Source organism: Aethina tumida, chromosome 5, assembly GCF_024364675.1.
Source record: "Aethina tumida isolate Nest 87 chromosome 5, icAetTumi1.1, whole genome shotgun sequence".
NCBI lineage: Eukaryota > Metazoa > Arthropoda > Insecta > Coleoptera > Nitidulidae > Aethina > Aethina tumida.
In genome coordinates, this window is record NC_065439.1 from 26,632,425 (window position 1) to 26,658,401 (window position 25,977).

General features: G+C 27.8%; 2 protein-coding genes across 5 annotated transcripts in view; one reads left to right on the plus strand and one right to left on the minus strand.

Annotated features, from left to right (window-relative positions):
• LOC109601268 (ecdysone receptor) overlaps positions 1-25,977 on the minus strand; it is a 210,475-nt gene that overhangs the window by 121,156 nt on the left and 63,342 nt on the right. For all 4 annotated transcript variants that reach the window (XM_049967475.1, XM_049967477.1, XM_049967476.1 and 1 more), the window contains one exon: positions 1,258-1,293. The gene's annotated coding sequence lies outside the window, so the exon portion shown is untranslated. The remainder of the gene's footprint in view (positions 1-1,257; positions 1,294-25,977) is intronic.
• On the plus strand, positions 15,643-16,475 carry LOC109601267 (uncharacterized). The gene is made up of 3 exons (XM_020017486.2): positions 15,643-15,801; positions 15,854-16,098; positions 16,152-16,475. Exons 1-3 carry the CDS (start codon positions 15,764-15,766, stop codon positions 16,229-16,231), a joined length of 363 nt encoding a protein of 120 aa, XP_019873045.1. The 5' UTR covers positions 15,643-15,763; the 3' UTR covers positions 16,232-16,475.

Genomic DNA, 25,977 nt, shown 5'->3' on the forward strand with positions numbered 1-25,977 from the left:
GAGAATAGTTATTATATATTTTAATACTAATTTGACGACAATAAAATTTTATAATTGTGGAAATTTTGCTCATTATTAGACATTAAAATTTGAAGAATTTTCGAAATTTTATTAAATTTACAAAGGTATTTTAAAAAACTAGAAACTGGTCTGACCATTTTATTTCTTGCCATAAAAAGTAATATACAATAGCAGTAAAGGATATAAAAATATCATATTAAAATTAACAGCCAAGAATGTGGAATGGAATTATTATGTTAGTTAATAATATTTTTTATTACAGTTCAATGTTAATAAAACTCGCATATTGCATTTTTTCCTAAGGAGTGAACAAAATTTTAACCAGCTTAAGTCGGATATTTTTAAATCCGTTTAACAACTGAAACCGTGTAAAAGCAATCCCACGAAAACATACTTTGTTGCATATGCAAATTTATCTAAAATAAACCGACTGATATTTGTCATACACATTTCTTTTCTTTTTAATTATTATTGCCAGCTTGTATTTGCTCTATTTCTAGACCGTTTGTCTCCGAACTGTCCTTGTGTCCGCTCCTAATTTTCATTAACATTAATTGCAAGCGTCTCGCTCTTGATAAATTGATAAATTGCTTAAAAAATACAACGCTGCACTTTTTTAATTTTACACTCCGTCTGTCGGCGCCTTTGAAAATGTCGGGTTCAACCCACTTATTGTTTGCAAATGTGACATTTTCTGTGTTTGGAACAATTTACCAACAAGACGTTGGATTTTTAATTAAGCTTTATTACATTTCTGGAAAAAAATTCGTTTGTTTGTACCTTCCCCAATTTCTGTATTAATCTTTCAATTTAATAATTTTATATGACTTTTTTTTTAATACTTTTCAGGGAGCAATAAACTGACGTTTAAAGAACGAGAAGAATTTGTCAAAAATTTAATTCAGATAAAGTTCAGTGACTCTTATTAAAAAAAAGGCGAAAGCGTAATTTGGATATTAATTACACAAACACATTGACGTTTATGGATGAAAAATTGCTTTAATTCGTTTTCAAGATTTACACCATTATTTGAATAAATTCCTTTAAAATGTGTACAACGTTAAAAATATACTTTGCATGTTAGTTAGTGACTACATTATTTTAGGAAATGGGTTAGATATTAATGGAAGCTATTATGTTTAAGTCTGTGACACACGTTATACATTCGTCGTCAAAAGTAAAACTAAATTAAGCGGCGAAAACTTTTCTATATCTCAGAAAAATTTATCTACTTACATTAAAACAGTCTTCGTAATTTAACCCTTGATAATCCTGAAACAATAAAAATAAATCATTACCACGTAAATTCCAAATAAAACCACAAACACAGATTTACGGCCCCACGTAGAATTTAAATATTAGGTTGATCACCTTTTCAGTGACATTAAAAGCGCCGCCGGATCAAGGAGAACGCGAGGGAGTTTTTTAATGCACACACACATTTGTGCAATTTAATTTGTTGGACGGCGCTTTTCGATAAATCAAAGTTAAATTACGGCCTTTTATCGGGAACCCACAACAACAATTTTATTGGTAAATCAATCCTGGCACTCTAATGTTAAATGGTCATTTTATTCCTTGGCATTTTCGTTTTTAGTCTCTGTAAAGGGGCAGGCATTAATTTTAAACATGGGCACACGTTTTTTATGTTGAAAATTTATTTGGTTGTTTTGCTGATTAATGGCGTCAATTTCGTTTGGTTAAAATGCTGTTTGGTGTGGAAATAAATTTTAATTAATCTAATATATCAATAAATTATTTCAGAAATATGTAAATTCAACAAATATTTGGTTAGTAAATCTTAAATAATGAAGTTGTACCCTAATTTAAGAAAGAAACAAAAACTAAACAGCTTAAAATTTAAGTTTAGTTCTGAATATTTAATGCATTTTTAGTGAATTAATTTAATAATTCTCTGAAGAATATTTGTACTAATTTAGTAATATATTATTTTTTTTGCCATCCATAATTAGTTAAAAATTTAAATATCAAGGTATATTTTAATATATATTCAATAATAAATTATAATACGATATTGTTTAATTAAAATACATTAAATGAATAAAACATATGTAACTGAAGCTGCTATTTCATAAAAATCAACAATTAATTAACAATTTCATCCCCTTCATTTCACCTTTTTCATTGTAGACGTGAATATTTTTAGCATATAAATTAAATGAATTTTGTTGTAATTTACAATCAAATCAAATCAAATCAAATGCAGTTTCATTCCCAATAACCATTCAAACATTTAATTGAATTATTTTTAAAAAGTCTTTTATTTTAATTTATATCTGTTATGAATGCACAATACAAATTATTCAATTTTATAATAAAATAAATTGTTAAAAAGAATAAAAAATAAAACAAGTTATTATTAATTTAATTTTAAGGACTGTGTTTTTATTTATATAAAATATTGTAAACCTTTTAATATATTTAATATTGAGAATTTTTAATCATATCATATCGTTATTTTTCACGAGTTTAAAACTTTCCTAATAGAAACTCAAATTATTTTAATTACATTTTGCTTAATTATTTTTCATTCTCCAATTTAAAGATTATGGAAAAAATAAGGTTATATTTATTTTACTCATAAAAAAAAGCTAAAAATAAAAAAAAATATTTGAAATAAAATGTATATTTCTTTAAAAATAATTGAGTTATATGAAGTTATTTTTATTTAATTTATTAAATTGATAGAAATTACTTTGTTTCATGAAATTATATTTATTTTATTTATAAATTTGATAAAAATAAAAAGAAACATTGAAAATAATATGAACATTTCTGTAAAAATTATTGTGTTTTATGAAGTTATTTTTATTTATTTTATTCATAAAATTGATAAAAATAAAAAGAAACAATGAAAATTAAATATATGTTAATTTTATTCATTAATTTGATAGAAATTATTAAATATTAAATTGAAATACCCATATAATAAATTCATATTTAAATTTTTAAATAATATATAATATAAATTTATACTTGAATAATATTCTTCAATTAAAGAAACCTTTTAATATGCTCCTGATTTTTAATCACATCTTTTATAATTATTTACGAGTTTGAAAACTTCCCCAATTACCTGTTTATATTAATATTTAATAAAGCCAAACAATTTTAAGTCATACTGCTTGCACAATAAAATGTTTATTCTTCAGTTATTTTATTTCTAATATTTATAATTCAATGAACTCAACTCCAGATTTTTAACAAGATCTTTAATAAGTTATTTCTAAAAATTGTTTGAAAGTTTGAAAACTGGTCCAGCCAATACTGTCTTCAGACTCCTTAAGTTTCTTTTATTTTGAATAACCATTCATGTCAGCGAAACGTCAGGCAATAATTTATAGATATAAAAAATTAAAACCAATCATTAACGAGATTATTTCTACATTGTATACATGTTTCAAATTAATTTGTAGATTAATTTAATATTTAGTTTTTCATAGAAGTCAATAACAAATTTATTATTGGATAATGGCTTTTACTAAATATGAATTGTGGGCATGAGAAAATTTGGTCTGTGTAATGAATTTAATTTGTTACTAATGCACAACGTTAATTAATAAAATCAATTATAGTTGTTTAAATATGCAGCATGAAATACAACCTTTCAATAATAAACGAATAAAACTCGTATAATTAAAACTGTAGTGAAAAACAATATAATTCCTGAAAATCAAACATTTCAGTTTACACTACAGTTATTCGTAAAAATATGAAATATTTTGGAATCTACTAAATGACACATTGTCTCGACATGTCATTTTTTAGCCTGATTAAGAGGTTTCTTCTAAACGGATCATTGAAAGAACATATGGTTTGTTTGATTAACTCATGTGGTCGATTCCAATTGTACAAAATGCATTTTGGGATGATAAAACATGAAATTACAGGTCCAAATTTGAACAAATAACAGGAAATTAATTTGTCGAAGTATCCAATACAAAAGTCAATCAAGAAGACGCAACCTTCATGTAGAAAAATCTCATTACAGTCCTTGATTCCGGTTACGTTCAATTTAATTAATTTTAAGGCCATTAAAATTTCCTTTGTAGGTGTTAAGTGTCCAAGACGCCGATACATCAATCCTTTTAATGGCCATAAAAACATATTTTATACTATTCTGTGCGTCTTCACTTTCTTAAGCGCGACGTTGTTGCGGGCAAAATTGACAATAATTACATTTTCCTAATATGTAAATTGTTCGTCTGCAACAATGTACCATAGACATTTTACTGTCCGTGTATTATCGACAGAACTGATGCTCCAATGTAGCGTTTATCTGTTGTTAAAACCGGCCCATAGAAAACAACAAAAATCACACAACAAAAGATCGTTGTTTTGAAGTTCTCGAATGCCGACGGTGTTGGTTTACTTAATTCTCAGGATGTTAAGATAACACACACACACACACACACTGAGTCTGGCATCCAGACGAGTAACGTGGTGCTCATCCATCGAATGTTCGCCTTGGTCCACTGTGTCGTGGTTCCAAGGACATCCTGATTTAGTGAGCAGTCTGGTTGTTTTGTTGCTAGTGCACTTCGTGGATGCATATGTTTTGCCCGCATCTGCAGGACCGTAGCCACAGCAATTTTTATTCAGCACTTATCAAATATATATAAGATTTCCCCCCAGAAATGTTGCTGAAATTATTAATTAATAAAATTTAATAGATAATAATTAAATAGCAAAAAAACGCAATCTTTAAGAAAAATTTATTTTTTAATTTTTACTAAAAATCATAGTTTTAATTTTCAAAGTAAAAACTAAAATAATCCTACATAAACCATCGGGGATTCACAGGTTTTAAATTGACTCTAATTCATTATCCTTATAGAATAGGTTAATTGAATTTGTTGTACTTCTAAAAATGACTTGTTTCATAAGATAAAATATAAATGAAATAGAACTAAAACAGGATGTTTAGGAAAAGTAATTTATCTTTTTCCTTATTCGTAAATTTTTATCACAAAAACTAAATTAAAGCTGCATTAAGCATCCTTCCAGGATTCACAGGTTTCAAATCGACTCTAATTCAATATCTTGATAGAATATTTTAATTAAAACAGTTGTATTTCTGAAAAAATAATTATTTAATAAGATAAAATATAAATGAAATAGAACTAACACATAATATTGTACATGGAAAAGTAATTTATTTTTCCTTACTAGTATATTTTTTCTTAAAAATTATACTCTTATAATTTTCATCATAAAAACTAAAATAAGGCTTAGTGATGCATCCTTCAGGAAATCACTGGTTTCAAATTGATTAATAAATTAATTAAATTAGTTGTACTTCTAAAAATGACTTAAATTATTATTTAACAAGATAAAATATAAATGAAATAGAACTAAAACAGGATGTTTAGGAAAAGTAATTTATCTTTTTCCTTATTGGTACATTTTTATCATAAAAACTAAAATAAAGCTGCATTATGCATCCTTCGGAGATTCACAGGTTTCTAATTGACTCTAATTCAATATCCTGATAGAATATTTTAATTAAATCAGTTGTATTTCTACAAAAGTAACTAAAATTACTATTGAATAAGATAAAATATAAATGAAACGCAACTAAAACATAATTGAACACGGAAAAGTAATTTATTTTTTTTATTGGTATTTTTTTTCTTAAAAATTATACTCTTATAATTTTTATCATAAAAACAAAAGTAAGGCTTAGTTATGCATCCTTCAGGAAAACACTGGTTTCAAATTGACTCAAATTCAATATCCTGATAGAATAAATTAATTAAATTTGTTGAATTTCTAAAAATGACTTAAATTATTATTTAATAAGATAAAATATAAATGAAATAGAACTAAAACAGCATGTTTAAGAAAAGTAATTTATCTTTTTCCTTACTGGTAATTTTTTTTATCATAAAAACTAAAATAAAGCTGCATTATGCATCCTTCGGGGATTCACAGGTTTCAAATTGATTCTAATTCAATATCCTGATAGAATATTTTAATTAAATCAGTTGAATATCTAAAAAATAACTAAATTTACTATTTAATAAGATAAAATATAAATGAAATAGAACTAAAACACAATTTTGTACATGGAAAAGTAATTTATCTTTTTTCCTTATAGGTATTTTTTTTTCTTAAAAATTATGCTCTTATAATTTTCATCATAAAAACCAAAATAATGCTTATTTATGATGCATCCTTCAGGGAATCACTAGTTTCAAATTGACTCTAATTCAATATCCTGATAGAACAGGTTAATTAAATCAGTTGTACTTCTAAAAATATGACTAAAATTATTATTTAATTCAATATCCTTGATAGAATAGATTAATTAAGTGAGTTGTACTTCTAAAAACATCACTACAATCAGAAACAGAAATAAAACATGATGTTTTTCATATTTGTATAAGCGTACTATTTAACTTCATTTTTTAGTAAGTAAGCCATTTATAAATTGTCACCATTTGAGATAAAATATATTTTTATTTGTTTGCGTGTACTTTGTCGTCGCTTTAAAATTTCGCAATGTTCTTAACCGAAATAAAATAAATATGGCAAAAATAAAACTTAAAACAACAAATAATCGTCACAGGTGTTATTGCAATCTGTATGAAAACAACTATTTTCATCAATGATTTAATTGACCAGTTCAACAATCCGTCCATTTACGTAACGTAACAACATTTTACACAACACCCAATTAAGGTGTTATAAATATTGTTTTGTTTGCCGGTGTCGATAGCTTAGCTGTGGAGCTACATAAATCTTAACAATTTATACTTTTACTACTGCACACATGCATATAGGTTATAACAATATTTGTTGTATAAATAACCATATCTCCTTGACTTAACTGAGGAGAACTGCGTAATTGTAAACGCTCGATTGAGGTAGGTTCGTCCAAAGCACTTGCCTTTTTACAACGGCCGGCACCTGCAACACATTTGCATTAAGTCGGAATCTCTACGCAAATGCGCAAATGCGCATACAAAACCTCTCGAAAAAACACTCAATTTACCTGATAGAAAGCCATGTTCATAACGGTGAATACGAGCTCTCATTCGTAATGCATGCAATAACGATTATACAGTGTTATTTTTTATTATTTTCAATAATTACGTACGCGCCAATGTGGGTTATTAAGCTTAGTGGCAGCTACTCTTACTCGTAATTATTTTAATTGAAACATTGTTCGGAATGGACAAACAACTAATGGACTGCCCGCATGTAACTTTTCGAAAGGTCGCAAAATTATACCGAACACCACATACGTAACATTTAGGCTAGAACACCTGCAAATGTCATAGGAGTTTCTCTATGAGAATCTTTAATGTATTAATAATCCAAATACAAGAGTCCACAACCTATCTAATACCTTAAAAATTGCTCCATTTGTTTCCTTCAAACACCAGAAACGTACTGAAATGTTTGGACTTCTCTTAAACACCTGTAAATGTCACTGGGTCTTTCTTATAAAATTTTTCGAAGAGTTATTCTAGAAGTAAGAATCATTCTAAGATCTACAACCCTGGAAACATGTGGCAGAACTTTACACCTTTAAGGAATTTTAAAAATTGTTCCATTTCTTTCATTCAAACACCAGTAGTGTATTGAAATGTTTAGACTTCTCTTAAACATCTGTAAATGTCATTGGGTCTTCCCTATAAAATTCTTAAGAGGATTATTCTAGAAGTAAGAATCATTCTAAGATCTACAACCCTGCAAACATGTGGCAGAACTTTACACCTTAAAGGAATTTTCAAAATTGTTCCATTTCTTTGATTCAAACACCAGAAACGTATTGAAATGTTTGGACTTAAAGAAGTAAACACATGTAAATGTCATTGGGTATTCCCTATAAAATTCTTCAGAGGGTTATTCTAGAAGTAAAAATCATTCTAAGATCTACAACCCTGCAAACATGTGTCAGAACTTCACACCTTAAAGAAATTTTAAAAATTGTTCCATTTTTTTCATTCAAACACCAGAAACGTATTGAAATGTTAGGACTTCTCTTGAATACCTGTAAATGTCATTGGGTCTCCCCTATAAAATTCTTCAGTGGGTTATTCTAGAAGTAAGAATCATTCTAAGATCTACAACCCTGCAAACACGTGGCAGAACTTTACACCTTAAAGGAATTTTAAAAATTGTTCCATTTCTTTCATTCAAACACCAGAAACGTATTGAAACGTTTGGACCTCTCTTAAACACCTGTAAATGTCATTGGGTCTTCCCTATAAAATTTTTCAGAGTTATTCTAGAAGTAAGAATCATTCTAAAATCTACAACCCTTCGAACATGTGGCAGAACTTTACATCTTAAAGGAATTTTAAAAATTGTTCCATTTCTTTCATTCAAATACCAGAAATGTATTGAAACGTTTGGACCTCTCTTAAACACCTGTAAATGTCATTGGGTCTTCCCTATAAAATTTTTCAGAGTTATTCTAGAAGTAAGAATCATTCTAAAATCTACAACCCTTCGAACATGTGGCAGAACTTTACATCTTAAAGGAATTTTAAAAATTGTTCCATTTCTTTCATTCAAACACCAGAAACGTATTGAAATGTGTGGACTTCTTTTAAACACCTGTAAATGGCATTGGGTCTTCCCTTCAAAATTCTTCATAGGGTTATTCTAGAAGTAAGAATCATTCTAAGATCTACAACCCTGCAAAAATATGGCAGAACTTTATACCTTAAAGGAATTTTAAAAATTGTTTCATTTCTTTCATTCCAACACCAGAAACGTATTGAAATGTGTGCACTTCTCTGAAACACCTGTAAATGTCATTGGATCTTCACTATAAAATTCTTCGGAGGGTTATTCTAGAAGTAAGAAACATTCTAAGATCTACAACCCTGCAAACATGTGGCAGAACTTTACATCTTAAAGGAATTTTAGAAATTGTTCCATTTCTTTCATTCAAACACCAGAACCGTATTGAAAAGTTTGGACTTCTCTTAAACACCAGTAAATGTCATTGAGGCTTCCCTATAAAATTCTTCAGAGGGTTATTCTAGAAGTAAGAATCATTCTAAGATCTACAACCCTGCAAACATGTGTGAGAACTTCACACCTTAAAGGAATTTTAAAAATTGTTCCATTTTTTTTCATTCAAACACCAGAAACGTATTGAAATGTTTGGACATCTCTTAAACACCAGTAAATGTCATTGAGGCTTCCCTATAAAATTCTTCAGAGGGTTATTCTAGAAGTAAGAATCATTCTAAGATCTACAACCCTGCAAACATGTGTGAGAACTTCACACCTTAAAGGAATTTTAAAAATTGTTCCATTTTTTTTCATTCAAACACCAGAAACGTATTGAAATGTTTGGACATCTCTTAAACACCTGAAAATGTCATTGGGTCTTCCCTATAAAATTCTTCAGAGGGTTATTCTAGAAGTAAGAATCATTCTAAGATCTACAACCCTGCAAACATGTGGCATAACTTTACACCTTAAAGGAATTTTAAAAATTGTTCCATTTTTTTCATTCAAACACCAGAAACGTATTGAAACGTTTGGACTTTTCTTAAACACCAGTAAATGTCATTGGGGCTTCCCTATAAAATTCTTTAGAGGGTTATTCTAGAAGTAAGAATCATTCTAAGATCTACAACTCTGCAAACATGTGGCAGAACTTTACATCTTAAAGGAATTTTAGAAATTGTTCCATTTCTTTCATTCAAACACCAGAACCGTATTGAAAAGTTTGGACTTCTCTTAAACACCAGTAAATGTCATTGAGGCTTCCCTATAAAATTCTTCAGAGGGTTATTCTAGAAGTAAGAATCATTCTAAGATCTACAAAGATGTGGCAGAACTTTACACCTTAAAGGAATTTTAAAAATTGTTCCATTTCCTTCATTCAAACACCAGAAGCGTATTGAAATGTTTAGACTTCTCTTAAACAACTGTAAATGTCATTGGGTCTTCCCTATAAAATTCTTCAGAGGGTTATTCTAGAAGTAAGAATCATTCTAAGATCTACAACTCTGCAAACATGTGGCAGAACTTTACACCTTAAAGGGATTTTAAAATTGTTCCATTTCTTTCATTCAAACACCAGAACCGTATTGAAAAGTTTGGACTTCTCTTAAACACCTATAAATGTCATTGGGTCTTCCCTATAAAATTCTTCAGAGGGTTATTCTAGAAGTAAGAATCATTCTAAGATCTACAATTCTGCAAACATGTGGCAGAACTTTACACCTTAAAGGGATTTTAAAATTGTTCCATTTCTTTCATTCAAACACCAGAACCGTATTGAAAAGTTTGGACTTCTCTTAAACACCTATAAATGTCATTGGGTCTTCCCTATAAAATTTTTCAGAGGGTTATTCTAGAAGTAAGAATCATTCTAAGATCTACAACCCTGCAAACACGTGGCAGAACTTTACACCTTAAAGGAATTTTAAAAATTGTTTCATTTCTTTCATTCAAACACCAGAAACGTATTGAAACGTTTGGACTTCTCTTAGACACCTGTAAATGTCATTGGGACTTCTCTATAAGATTCCTCAGTAGGTTATTCTAGATGTAAGAAGCACTTTAAGAACCATAACTCAGCAAAAATGTAGAACTTTACACCTTAATAGAATTTTAAAAATTGTTCCATCTCTTTCCATCACACACCAGAAACCTATTAAGACGTTTGAACTTGTTTTAAATACCCGTAAGTGTCATTGGAGGTCTTTCATCAGTATCTTCAAAGATTTGACCTAAATTAGAGTAATTATGTCTAGAACCTACAAAAAGTTGGAAGACCTCAAACCTCCAGCGGAATCGCATACATCATTCCGTTCTATGCTTTCAAAACCGCAACGAGACTCACCAAAAGAAAGTTAATCCGCTCGCAACAAGAGCCGTCGAACAATTCCCCGCGATGGCATCGGCAAAAACGCACTCCAATTACGCGAATACGCGGAGAGACCGCCTAGAAGCGAGAGTCCGCGGCACCGAGAGCGGATGGATCCCTTTCGTTTCGCGGCACCGCACTCTCACACACACACACACTCACACATGCACCGGAGTGGCGAGAGCGGAGATCGGAGATCGGAGATGAGCGGAGCACAGACGGACAGACAGACACACATATACAAAACGCAGTCGTCGCAGCGTGCACGGTTATGTTGCACTGGCTGCAATAATTGTCTATCTATGTAGTCGGTCAGCGGACGAGGGACGGCGTTGCCGAATCGGTGTGTTCTCACCGGTTCCGAGATGTTTGGCGGCGACGTGGTGCTGAAAGTGTTTAGGCAAGAGGTCTAGACTGAACCATTATGTTTGACCGTCAAAGTGCAATGCGATTTAAAAGTTGTTTACGGTGAAAATATTCATTTTAATCTGCATTCTTTAAATTGAAAAATGAATTTTTACACACAAATTTTTTTTACGATTTAATTGGTGTTGAAAAAATACTTGTAAATGTAATATAAATTTATGGAAAAATATAACAAATGTAAATTTTTCATTTAATTTCACTTCTTTTAATAATGAAAAATTATATTTTATTTGAAATAATCTCTTTCATAATAATGTTCAAGTAAATACAAAATTATAATCATATTTAAATACTTTATACTTATAATTTAAACAAAAAAAAATATATAAAATATTACAAATTGACAAATAGAAGAAGAATTAAAATATATATTTAAATCTGATTTTACTTTTTTATTCACGAAAATTAATAATTAATAAAATTTAATTTAATTATTTATGAATAAAATGAAGAATGTTAATTCTTAAACATTTAATTATAAAAATATTTAAATATCTTAATAATAAAATTTAAATGATTAAATTATCCAATCGTTTAAACAAAAAAATATGATTTTTTAAAAATTGGAAAGAAAAAGGAAACAAAAATTTACCATTTTTTTTTCTTAAATTAATAATAAATAATTAAATAAATACAAAAACTCAAATATACAATATTAATTTCAATTTTACCTTTTGTAATCATGAAAAAATGAAAATTAAAATTTATTTTAATTATATATTTAAAAAAATAACAATTATTGTTAATTCTTGAATAATTAATTAAAAAAATATATTTAAATATTCGAAATGGTTTTATTTAGTTATACATTAAGAAGATATTTATATTTATATTTTCAAATTAAATTTTCTTTTTTTTTTGTTTTTCAAAAATATTAGATTAAAATTTATTTAAAATAAAACCTCTTTATTTACATTTTTTTAATTTATTTATAAATTTTAAATATTTTAAATGTTGTTATGTAATACCTAATAAAATACGAAATTTAAATTATAATTAAGTCATCAAAATTGAATTTGATTGAAAATTTGAAAATGGAAAGTAAAAATACACAAAAAATTAATTAAATATCTTTTTACTTAATTAATTACAAATTAATATAAAAAATTACACGAAAGGAAACTGAAACATATATTTTTCAATTTAATTTTTCTAATTAATAATTTATAAATTTTTAAACATATATTAAATTATCTTAATTTTTTATATTATATATTTAAAATTAATAATTAATAAAATATTATGAAAAATGAAAATATATTGATAATTTGTAAATAGAATGCAAAACAAAAAAAAGTTATTAAAATATATTTTTGTTAATATAAAAATTACATAAAAAAAAATTGAAATATACGTTTTTCAATTTAATTTAATTTGTTATAGAAAATAATGATGTCATTAGTATTTTAAAATTATTAATTAAATTAAATTATAATTACAAAATTTTTTCTCAAAATATTTAAAAATTGATTAATTATATATAAGTTTGTGTTAATACAAGATCAAAATAATGTTCTAAAAATCTAAAAAAAAATTAATTTAATTTGTAAAATATACAAATAAATTATTATTTTTTTTTGATTAATGGTAAATTAAAATTAATAATTTACATTTCAAAAATACAAGATTAAAATTTATTTAAAATAAATACTTCTTTAATTTTTTCTATTTATATTTATTTATACCTATTTATATATTACATTTTTCTATTTAACTTTACTTATTAATAGTTTATAAATTTTTAAACATATTTTTAATTATTTTAATTAATTAATTATTTAATATATTTATAATTAATATTAAATAAAATAACACAAAAGAAAATTGAAATATACGATTTTCAATTTAATTTAATTATTTATAGAAAATAATAACCTCGTTAATCCTTCAAAATTATTAGTTAAATTAATATAAAAGTAACACAAAAAAATTATAATTTATTTAAAATAAAGATTTTTCTCATAATATTTAAAAATTAATTGATTATTTATAAAATGATAATTGTGTTAACAGAAGATCAAAAAAATATTCAAAAAATCTAAAAAAATTGTAATTTATTTTATTTTGAAAGATGATGAAATTTGAGATTTTTGAAACATTATGTAATTAATAATAACAGTATCTAATTATGTAATTATATTTATTTTTAATTATTTATAATTATTGCTAGAATTTAAATGTTATAGAAGGGTACAACCTAGATAAAAATTAAATAAATAGAAAAATACACAAAATATGCAACATTATTAATTTATTCGAAAATTAGTTATAACCTAATGAAAATTAAATGAATATGTGAGTTCGCATTTTTCATTAAATAAAGTTGTTGAACGTTAATAACTAAGCAAACAAAATTACAATTTTACTTTTTCAAGTACTCATTATTGGATGATACTGTAATTAAACATCCTCACTAATCAAACTTCAATCAATACCACCGCCTGAACTAATTTGATGAAAATATCTATTCGCAGAAATCCTTTTTCCAAGACCACCTCAAGCCCTGCTCCAGTAATAACCGCATATAGGACACAGCCACACCGTCTGCGAATTCCGAAAATACTTGTGCCCCATTTCTTCGCTCCTAATTATATCCGGCGTGCGAATCCTCCGCGTCCCCGACGTATCTTCAACCGGTCCCCGGTCCTCCGACCGGTGCGGTAACCACGGCAACGGCGTACGTGTACACGAGAGCGTCGACGGATGCACGCACACATGCAGGCCCGTCTCCGACGTCTTTCGGCGTCGCGGCAGCCGGCGGAGGGACGGGAACGGGAACGGGGTCCGGTGCATGTGTTCGTGCGGCCTCAAGGACGATGGGGATTATGTAGGCTGAGCGGGAACGCAACACAATCACAAATCTTTTGAGGGAACTTGACTGGGATGGATGTCTTCCGAAGAGGTGACTTCTCAACTTTGTTTAGGTTTCTTACTCTTCTGTCGAGATTCATTAACTACTTTTACTCTAAATTTGAAGAGAACAATAATATTTGTATGTTTTCTAATTTAATTCATTTCTATCTAGTTTTCTTCCTCTTCTTGCACTGTAAATTTGAGAGGAACTTGTTTTAGTCTGAACATTTCTACATCTTTATTTTGAGGGTAGATGAACTGCTAATCTTGTCTTGAAGTTAATGACATATAAGATGAATACTACACAGAAAGTTTCAGCTTTACATATACAGAAACTCGTTCCTTCCATTCTGTGTAACACTTATAACACTGTATGATATTTAGACCGAATAAGACGATGTGTACGTTCCCTAATCTATTTCACATGATAAGTATGCTTGGAGATACAAATAGTCAATATTCAAACATTGTTGATTGCAACATATTCTCACAGTCCATTGAAAAACACACGTGTATGTGACTCTGTTACTAAATGTGTGGGGAAATGTGGTGATGCATCGATTATGTCCAAAACAGACTGAATAGCATGAAATGTTAGCTAACATTCAATACCCACATCTAATTTATAGATATACAAGATCCAAAACATGAATTTTTTCAGCTACATTCCTAAAAAACCTGAGAGTTTCAGCCTTCCCGATGTGCCAGAAAGCAGCATTTTTTGTCACCCCTACCTCCATGAGAGACAACAATTTTTCAATGCCCATAAATTTTCATCACATCCCTCAAACCTAGAACAACGAACTGCCGGTACGTCAGCTCGTCCATAAATTTCCGAATCGACTAATTTCGACAGGTTATGAATCCATAACTCATGTGCATTGGGAGCGGCATCGACGGCTTACGACTTGCTTACTAAAACGTTTCGCCTGCAGTTTCGATGCACGATGCATTTTTATGAGACCGCGGTGGCATTTTTTTTCCATAGTTGCGTGGAGGAAGTGTGCATGCAAAAATGCGACACGCATCGCACGACTACAAATCACCGCAATGTGACCACTGTTGCGGCAGGTTCGGTTGTGAGAAAGTTTATGTGTTGTGGCATCTACAAGGTGTTGTTGAGATCATTTTGAATTCTTCAGTTTTCTTGCTTTCCTAATTTGCTTGTAATTGATTGCATGTCCAGATGTACATTTTTTACTGAACGCATCATGAGTTTTGATTATTTAAAGACCAAAAGACTTCTTCTAGTCTTGAAAAAATGTAAACATTGTGTGTGAACCAATGAGTTTAAATGTGGAAAACGATTTTCTAAATATAGAAGCTTTATAATTGTGTTAGTTTATTGCATGGCCTTGATACATTTATTACGTATGATCGATGATATTTTTAAGGCAAATTGTGAATGGAAACTCTATTTATAAAGTGCGTAGTTAAGGTTGCGACGGAGAAGTCCAATTTAACAAAACAATTGTAAAAGGATATTATATAAAACAATATAAATGCAATAACAATGAATGGTGCTGGTCAATTGATTATTGTCTTACAATTTATTCAATTTGACATAGTGTCACAGCCATCAATTTAATCAGAGTCATGAGATCCACCGCAGAATTATGGATGTCGATGCTTGAGTAAGTATGCCTTGTCCTACTTTTATTCTTTTAACATTTTCGTCACTTCCAGCAAAATTCCTCTTAGTGGTCTCTTCAAAACCAAGGATAAATGCCATCTTCCTCAAAGCGGTGGAGGTGTACCAAGAAAAGGCTTCACACTGTATGGTAACAGACCTATGAAGTTCCCATACACGTTTACTGCCAAAATGGTACAATTCCCGTATCAGTTCCATTACAATACCAATTGGTACTTCAAGTACTACTCCTGGGCTGTCATTGCTTCTTTGCCAGTTTTCTTCTACCTTGAAAGATTAAGTAAGCCAGACCATGATGAAATATTAAATACATCTATTAATGTTTATCTGTAGGCAAGGCTCCAGAAAACGTTAAGAAATGGGAGGAAATAAAGCGTAAGGAAGAAAAGGAACTTCATGAAAAATGGGATTGATTTTAATGAAAATTTTAGACAATTTTAGTTGTAGTAACAACCAATTTTTGTATAGTGGTGTCATGTCTGGTAAATTTTAATTGGCTAGTCCCTCATGGATGGTCACATATTTTTTTTATTTTTATGAAATGTGTTTTTCCTTTCGCATTGTAGCTACTTGAATTTTAGTACGATACTAATTTTTTTTAGAACATTTTGTCTCCTTTGTCAGCATATACAAATATTCAATAAAGATTTATTTTTATTTGGTTGTTTTTTACTAATTAAACTTGAATAATACCAATATCCTAAACAAGAAGAAAACGAAGCATAAGCAAACATCTTGAATTAACTTCTATTGGGAATGTTTTGAAAGTCAGACTTCATCTTCCTTAATGGGACTGAAGAGAACAAATTAAAGATTATTTCTTGAATGGTAAAAAAACTCTTACATATTTACTGCTAAGTTTGAGCAGTTCCATTGTCAGTTCCATTACAGTACTACAACTGAGATGTTATATCTCTTCTATTTGAGATGTTTTGAAAGGCAAGAACAAGTCTTATTTTCCTTACACTGGTAGATATTAACCAATTAAAAAATTTTCTTTGAATGGAATGGAAACCTTCGATTTTTCTAATATACACGCACAACACTACTTGGTACAACACTTTGACTTCATCTTCATCATTAAAGGTTATTCTCTGAATATTAAACAGACATTTAACGCCAAGTTTGAACAGTTCCCTTACAGAATTGGCACTACATCTGGACTATTTTCAATTGTATTGGAGATGTTTTGAAAGGCACGTACAAACTTCATCAGTATATGAATGTATATGTATATAGTACTATACCTGAGTTGTCCTTACTTTTATTGAAAATGTTTTCAGGTCAAGGACAAATTTCATCTTCTTTAATGTGGTTGAGATAAACAAATAACATATTTTTTCTTGAATGTTAAATAAACCTTTGATTTGAGCAGTTCCATTACAGTACTACACCAGGGATGTTCTTACCTTAAAGATTTTACTTTGAATGAAAGAGATTTTAGATGTTTCCATATGCATTTATTAATATATTTGAGCAACTATCTTACTAGATATATCACAGTACTGATTGGTACCACAACTGTGACGTTACTTCTATTGGAAATGTTTTGGAAGTCAAGGATAAACTTCATCTTCATCATTAAAGGTTATTTATTTGTATGTATGTTGTTGTTAAATAGACATTTAATGTTTGGGCAGTTCCCTTATCAGGTCTATTACAATACTAATTGGTACTACACCTGGGCTGTTCTAATTTCTATTAGAGATGTTTTGAAAGGCAAATACAAACTTCATATTCATCATTAAAGGATGTTTTAAAAAATTTTTCTCCCATTGTTTCAAACAAGAAGAAAAAGAATTAAATAAAATGTCCAGGATGTGTTCTCCCATAATAAATTAGTAGTTTCCTACAAACAGTAAAACGTCTACCTAATAAACTTCCACAGGAGATTTATTAATCCAGCCCCAAAAACGTAATTTATCAAAAGGCACAATTTAATTACAAAGAAGTACTTGAAAACTTCTGAACGATCCATTATCTCAATTAGGAAAAAACTGAACAGTTAGTCCACCATCCGAATTCGGCCTCCTCCGTCACCGACGCAGTTCCAGTCGAGGGCACAGTGTCATTATCTGAACTACCAAATGATCAGGGCCAGACCGAGACGAGGTGCACTCAGTAAACAGGAAGCGGCTTTTTTCGGGGCATGGGTGTCTGGATGCTTATGCAACTGCACGTCGTCGCTTTTGTTGTTGCTCCGATGTTTCAATGGCTTAATTTAGGCGAGACGAAATTGCACTCGTCGCCCGCTCCACATGGATGTGCGCCGGACCAATTTGCAAGAGTGCGGTTTTAAAAATTACGTGCACGGAATGCCCGGATTTATATTCGCAGTTGTGTTAACAAAGCGTCTGGATTTGTGGCGATGAAACTAAATGGTTTATGCAAGATAACAGATTTTAAGTGCCGAAGCTTTTTCTTTATGGCCATTTTTCTGGGGTGGTGCCTTAATGTTTGTTTGTTATTCAATGGAGGACTTCAGAGAAATAAGTTTTATAGTTGCAATAACATAATTTACTAGTTTAAACTTTACTATTTCATTAACCGACATTTTCTTGGAACATCCGACAAACATCGTCGAACAAAGTGAAATTTATACGAATGTATATTTTATGAGCCGTGGCAGCAAACAATTCCACAAATAGAACTGGTGTAAAATGAGACCGATCATTCAAGGAATCCACATTTTTATCCACTACTCCCCATTAGTTAGTTATCAGGCAAAAATCATAACATAACACAGCACCAAAGCCATAAAACATTAATCATAAAGGTTCCAATCATGTCGCAGACAATGGGAACGGCGTAATTTGCCATCGACGATCATTTATTCATTTTTCAGTTATCAAGGCTGTGGAGTACAATGCTGAATTTCATCGGGGTCGCACGTCATCGAAAATAAAAACAGCAACGACCAAACAAGTTGCAGTCCAAACAAACAGAGCGTCCTTCTTGTGCGAACCGAAAATAATTTCTCTCCATCTCGTTGTTTATGGGTTTCTGTAATAACACGCCGAATGAATGGTATGAAACATTCTCCGGTCTGATGTATTAAATATATGTTGAGGCAGGTCTACCCTCCAGTGGCGTTCGTCGAAATCTATCAATTAATAATAAATCCAAAATATTTTCGATTCTCAGTATTAATATTACTTAATCAAGTATCATGTATTAATATTGCTTAGAAAAGTATTTAAGGTTGGTGAAGCTAAATTTTGGTATTATTGACATTAGAAGTTATTATTTCTAATGGCTACAATTTATATAATTTATAATTATAATTATTATTATTATTATTATTATTATTATTGTTATTATTATTATTATTATTATTTATGTCCAAAATTAACAACAAAAAGAAATTATTTATAATTCATTATGATGAAATTAATTTAACAGTACTTTTATTTATATGCACACATGTCTGATAAATTTTGAGACAATTGAAATGCTTAAATAAATAAACATTTTAAAAATCCAGACCTATTTTAAGTTAATTCTGTTGGATAAAATTTTAAAATACTAAAATTAGATTCGCAGATTTTAATCTAAATATTAAATGTAAACAAGATTGTCGGTAAAAAATTAGAACAACAATGTATTCCTTTTAAACTTGACCTATTAGCTCATTGCTTATTTTATAATTGTTTATTTACATGGTACATTTAATCATAGTCTATTATGATTTAATAATGTTAAATAGTTCAGAGAATAATTACAGAATAGTAATGATAATTATTATTAACAGAAAATGATATAAAAACTAAGTTTATTTTATTTTTAGAACCTTTTCTAAAAACACAAATAAATTAAACAAAATTTAAATAATTTAGTGAATTTTAATACATGTATTAGAATAAAAGAAACCAAGAAAGTTGTGATACCAATTTTTTTAATAATACTTAATAAAACAATTCAAAAATTAATTTTATTTTTCAGGTTCATATTTAAATATTTAATGTAATCGATTTTATTATTAATTATATTATAAAATACATTGACAATTTTCATAGTTGATGGATGTGCCACAAATTAAAATTCCTACAGTTATTTCCATTTTATTATTTGATATATTACATATTTACATTCCTTAATCACATTTAAAAACAACATTAATTATCATTTTTATAGTTTTTAATTTATAAATTTGATTCATTTTTAATTTTATCTAATACTTATGAAACAAATGTTTTAAATACAGATAAACTTAAAAAGAAACAGTTAAATAAAAATAAAACTCTGATTATAAAATCTAAATTTAACAGAATTAATTTAATTAATAAATAAAACTGGCTCATAAAATTGAAACATTAAACAAAAACAAATTATGTGGAATTAAATATTTATTTTAAACTTAAATTTACAATGCAGAAAAAAAAGTTTTATTTTGTATTTAATTATATTACTTAAATGTTGAATGGAATAAAGAAAATAATTATTAATTAAAAACACAATTTCGAAGTAGGATTTCAGAAAATACTAATATTTGAGAATAACTAACAAATAAAATTCAAAAGGCCATTAAGACTTGGTATGTTAAAATAAAATATTTTTGTATTTAATCACATACATCTCAATTATTTAATGATAAAATGAGGAGAGAATATAATACAAGATTTTAGATATAAAAAAGTTAATGTCAGACTTGAGTTTCAGATGAAATTGTGATTTCTGATAATAAATAAATCAATATTGACAAATAAAATAAGTGAGATATATAAATTTTGATCATTAAAAATAACATATTTCTGTATTTGATCACATACATCTTTAGCATTAAATGATAAAATAAGGAGGGAATATAATAAAATATTTTAGCCATTAAAAAAGTAATAGTAGACTAGAATTTCAGAAGATTTTGTAATTTTTGAGAAAAAATAAAACAATATTGACAAAAAAATTAATAAGATTATTAAATATTTTGATATTTCAAAATAAAATATTTTTGTATTTAGTCTTTAATATTAAATGATAAAATGAGGAGAGAATATAATAAAAAAATTAAGGTATTAAAAAATTAATATTAGACTACAATATCAAAAGATCTTGTGATTTTTGTGAAAAAATTGACAAAAAAATTTAAAAAATTAAGATAAAATTTGATATCAATATGATAAAAATAAAATAATTTTATATTTAAACACGTTTTTAATTTTAAATTATAAAATAATCACAAATCATCATAAATAATAATAATAATATAATTAATATTAATCTAATATTGATATTAGACTAGAAGTACACAAGATCTTGTGATTATTGAGAAAAAATCAATCAATATTGGCAAAAAAATTAATAAGATCATTAAAAATTTTGATATTTTAAAATAAAATATTTTTGTATTTAATCATATTCGTCCTTAATATTAAATGATAAATAAAGAAAAAGTATTATAAAAAATATTAGTTATTAAAAAATTAATATTAAACTAGAATTTCACAAAATATTTGTGAATTTTGAGAAAAATAAATCAATATTGTTAAATAAAATAAATTAGAGGATTAAAAAGTTTTCTTAAAAAACATTATTCCTGTTGGCAGTGCGCCATCTACGGCACTGGAGATCGCACCGCTCGCGGAGGATCGATCCTCGGCACATCCAGCGGGTAACCTTGGACTGATGCATTGCCCCATAGTCGTGTTTACTTCAGTCTGGCTGCAATATACATTCGCGCACACACACACTCGCACACAACACACACATACACGGATAACGAAGTCTACAAATAAATAGGTGCACCTCCGTCCCGAGTGCCCTCCTCCAAAATAACATGCATCAACCGAAAACATCCGTTAGCCGGTCCGTCCGACGGTCCGACGGTCCGACCGGTGGGCTCCTTTCGCAACTTGCAACGCCGGCCACGCCGGTCTCCTGTGCAGGCCGATGTGGACATTAGCTCGGACACAGATTTGTGGCCAATTGAGCAATTCAGTTTGATTGTTATCGTTGCATGGGCAAAAATGACCGGCCTCGCCACGGACGACTGGAGGAGGGTCGTTTCGCTGCAATCACGGAGCACTCGGGGAAATTATGGAGGACGGGATGACAGGTTTATGCACTTCACGGTTTGTCTGGATATTAAAAAAAGGGGGAACGCTTTAAATATAAGGGCGCAGTCGTGGAGATCGATGAGGAACAGTTTGCAATCAATTTTATCAACCTCCCATTTTAAATTGGGCTTTTACGAAATTAAATACTTCTTGTTCCCTGGGAGTTTCTTGACTATAAACCTTTGCCAAACAAATGGGGTGTATTTAATTTTCTAAAAACCCTAAAATTAGATAAAATTGTTTAAAGAGTTGCCATGTTAACGTGATTTCAGAGATAAAATGATTTACACTCTAGTTCTGAAAACCTAGGATAAATTGCACACCAGTTTGTTGCTTTAATTTATTAGTTTTAATTAAAAGTATCCCAAATTGTTTTTCTCTGTCAAGTTTACATTAACTATGAACGTTTATTTTATACAAGTATGACATATATATTTTTATTTAGTTGTTATAATTAAAAAATATTAATAAAAATGATGAAATTTTATTCTTACATTATTTTAAAAATAGTTTTTACATTTCATGTACAGGGTGTCCCATATTTTTAGCTTTTACTAGAATCCCAGATCAAATCGACTTAAAAGCTCCAAAACTTATTTATTTTTTCAAATATTTCAGAAATATTTACTTATTTTTTTTTTTAATTTAGAAAAAAATCAAATATTATCAATTTGTGATATATTAAACATTATAAAGACAATATTTTTGATAAATTTCCTAATGAAAAATATTATTTTCAATATAGCTGAAAGACGAGAAAATTACTCAGAAATTTATCAAAATTATCTTTATTATACTTTCTAGAAATTTAACAAAACTTAAATTTTCGTAGATATTTTTAAAAATTTATAAAAAAATATCAAAAATATTAAATATTCAAATTTTTTTCAGAATTATCCTTATTACACTTTCTAGAAATTTACTAGAAAATAAATTTTCGTAGATATCTTTAAAAATTTAGAAATAAATATCCAGTTTTAAAAAAATATTGAATTTGTGAAGTATTAAAAATTATCTGTAACTAAGGGACAATATTGTTTATAAATTTCCTGATGAACAATATTATTTTATGAATATTATTTAGAAATTTAACAGAATTATCTTTATTACACTTTTGGTAAAAATTTACCAAAATTAAATTTTCGTAGATATCTTAGAAAATATAGAAAAAAATATTAAGAATATTAAATATTCAAAAAATTTTCAGAATTATCCTTATTACACTTTCTAGAAATTTACAAAAAATTAAACTTTCGTGGATATCTTTAAAAATTTAGAAAAAATAATCCAGTTTTAAAAAAATATTCAATTTGTGGAATATTAAAAATTATCTGTAACTAAGAAACAATATTTTCGATAGATTTCCTGATGAACAATATTATTTTCCATATATCTGAAAGACGACAATATTACTTAGAAATTTATCAGAATTATCCTTATTACACTTTCTAGAAATTTACAAAAAAATAAGGTTTCGTAGATATCTTTAAAAATTTAGAAAGAATATCCAGTTTTAAAAAAAATATTCAATTTGTGAAGTATTAAAAATTATCTGTAACTAAGAGACAATAATTTTTATAAATTTCCTGATGAACAATATTATTATCTATATACTTGAAAGACGAAAATATTACTCAGAAATTTACAAATAATTAAATTTTCGTAAATATCTATAAAAATTTAGAAAAAAATATCAAGAATATTCAAAAATTTTTTTCTGAATTATCCTTATTACACTCTAGAAATTTACTAGAAAATAAATTTTCGTAGATATCTTTAAAAATTTAGAAAAAAATATCCAGTTTTACAAAAATATTCAATTTGTGAAGTATTAAAAATTATCTGTATCTAAGAGACAATAATTTTTATAAATTTCCTGATGAACAATATTATTTTCTATATATTTGAAAGATGAGAATATTACTCAGAAATTTATCAGAATTATCTTTATTATACTTTTTAGAAATTTATTAATAATTAAATTTTCGTAAATATATATAAAAATTTAGAAAAAAATATCAAGAATATTAAATATTCAAAAATTTTTTCGGAATTATCCTTACTACACTCTAGAAATTTACTAAATATTAAATTTTCGAAGATACCTTTAAAAATTTAGAAAAAAATATCAAGAAGTTAAGTTTTACAAAAATTAATTAATTACTATTAATTAATTTGAATTATATTAAAAATTATTTGTAACTAAGAGACAACAATTTTGATAAATTTGATATATTTTTTTACATTTTAAAAGCAAATTCAATTATGATTCACATTTTAAATAGGATAGATGCACATTTTATTTCTTTTGAGATATGTAGCTTATATTAAGTAAAAATGGGCCTATAGAAAGTTTGTCAAAATAATAATAATAATCAAAAAAGTTGTTAAATTTTTCTAAACCTTAGCTCTGCTTTGTTCTGTCTGCTTTGGAAATTCTTCGCACACTATATCATATACCATTAAGTTGACTCAAATGTCAGAAAAAGGACAGTAAAAATCAACTTAAATAAAACATAAAAGCTTCCCAGTTTAATAAATTTTTACAAACATGGAAACTATAAACTTGGAGACAATGCGACATTTTTAAATTCAATTAAAATAAGCACTTAACTACTTACAGCAAGGATGGCATAAAAAACTCACCTGGAAAATAATAGAATTCATTAGTCTCAATATTAAATATATTTTAAACGGCATAAATGCGAATGTAATTTCGCTAAAACGGCTAGAAAGTTACTCGGTTCGGCTAATGAAAGTAAATTTCTAATATTTAATATGTTGCAAAAGTGGTATTAATTATACGAATTGTAAATAACGCGTTATAAATCATATTTAACGATTTTAATTCCAGTTTGAATTTAATTTATAAACAGTACATTATGCGAAGGCGTCATAAATATTGAATAATTTAATTGCAAACTCGCATTCACGCAATGTGGAACGAACATGTATCAAAGAGAGTGTCAAACATGAGCCTATTCAAAACGTATCCATTCACGTTGACCAAACACAAAATCACATCAATCAACATCAAACCAGAAAAGAGATTTTATTTATTTTATTTACCCCTGCAAAAAAAACTTTTTGTTGATCGCGGAAAAAAATAAACAGGCGAATCCTTAGTTATGTCCGGACACGTTTATTTTTTACAGTCTGAAAGTAATATTCAGGCGTATATAATTTGACGGGCTTCGGGGTGAAAACTCCTGCGAGATCCAATTTATGAGACGTAAAAAAAGTTTTTTTTCTTAAGTCCGGTAAACAAAACGTCAGGCTTTGTGAAAACGATCCAATAAAGACGTTTTAGAAAAGTGATTTTATTATGTACGACATGTATATTATCGAAATTAAATTCTGATTGTGTAGGGCCAAAAAAAACCCGAGGGAAACATTTCTGTTATAGGAAAAATATGCTATTATTTTGTTTATGTTTCGATAAATATTTGGCCTTGCAACTTTATGAAACAAAATCGCTCTTTCCTTTGTGTCTTATGTATTTGGAAATGTCCTCAGGCTTATTACGATATGTTCGTAGAATCGTTTGAATTTCTAGGATGGTAATTAAAACATATTTCTATCATATTAGTTTTTAATTATTATGTTTGTGTAATTAAGATGAATTTACAGTACTTAACGTTACGACTCTATTTTATATATGGGTATTTAAGGACTTCTGGGATCATTTTAATTTTTTATGTATAAAACTGAAATTGTCTGTCAAGAATAATGTTATAAATTTTAAATTTTTTCTTCATTTTAATTTTTTATGCTTAAATCTCAGAGAAACTGAAATTTTTAAATGTTTGTCTATAATAATAATAATAATAAATATTTTAATAATCCTGTTTTTAATATAATAAATATTTAAAAAAAATTGGAAAAAAAAGTCTTAAAATTACAACTATTTTAGACATAGGTGCTTAAGGACACCCTCATTCATCTTCATTTTGATTTATTGTGCTTAATTCTCACAAAAACTGGAATTTTTATATGTCTGTCTAAATATTAATAATCCTCTTTTTAATATAATAAATATTAAATAAAATGTGGAAGAGAATATTTTAAAATTACAACTGTATTTTAGAAATAGGAGTTTAAGGACT

Bases quoted from the DNA above. Each gene is read 5' to 3' on its own strand.
- LOC109601267 (XM_020017486.2), top strand. From the start codon at position 15,764: ATGAGATCCACCGCAGAATTATGGATGTCGATGCTTGA. The intron at 15,802-15,853 runs GTAAGTATGCCT...CGTCACTTCCAG, and splicing joins TTATGGATGTCGATGCTTGA to CAAAATTCCTCTTAGTGGTC. The intron at 16,099-16,151 runs GTAAGCCAGACC...GTTTATCTGTAG, and splicing joins CTTCTACCTTGAAAGATTAA to GCAAGGCTCCAGAAAACGTT.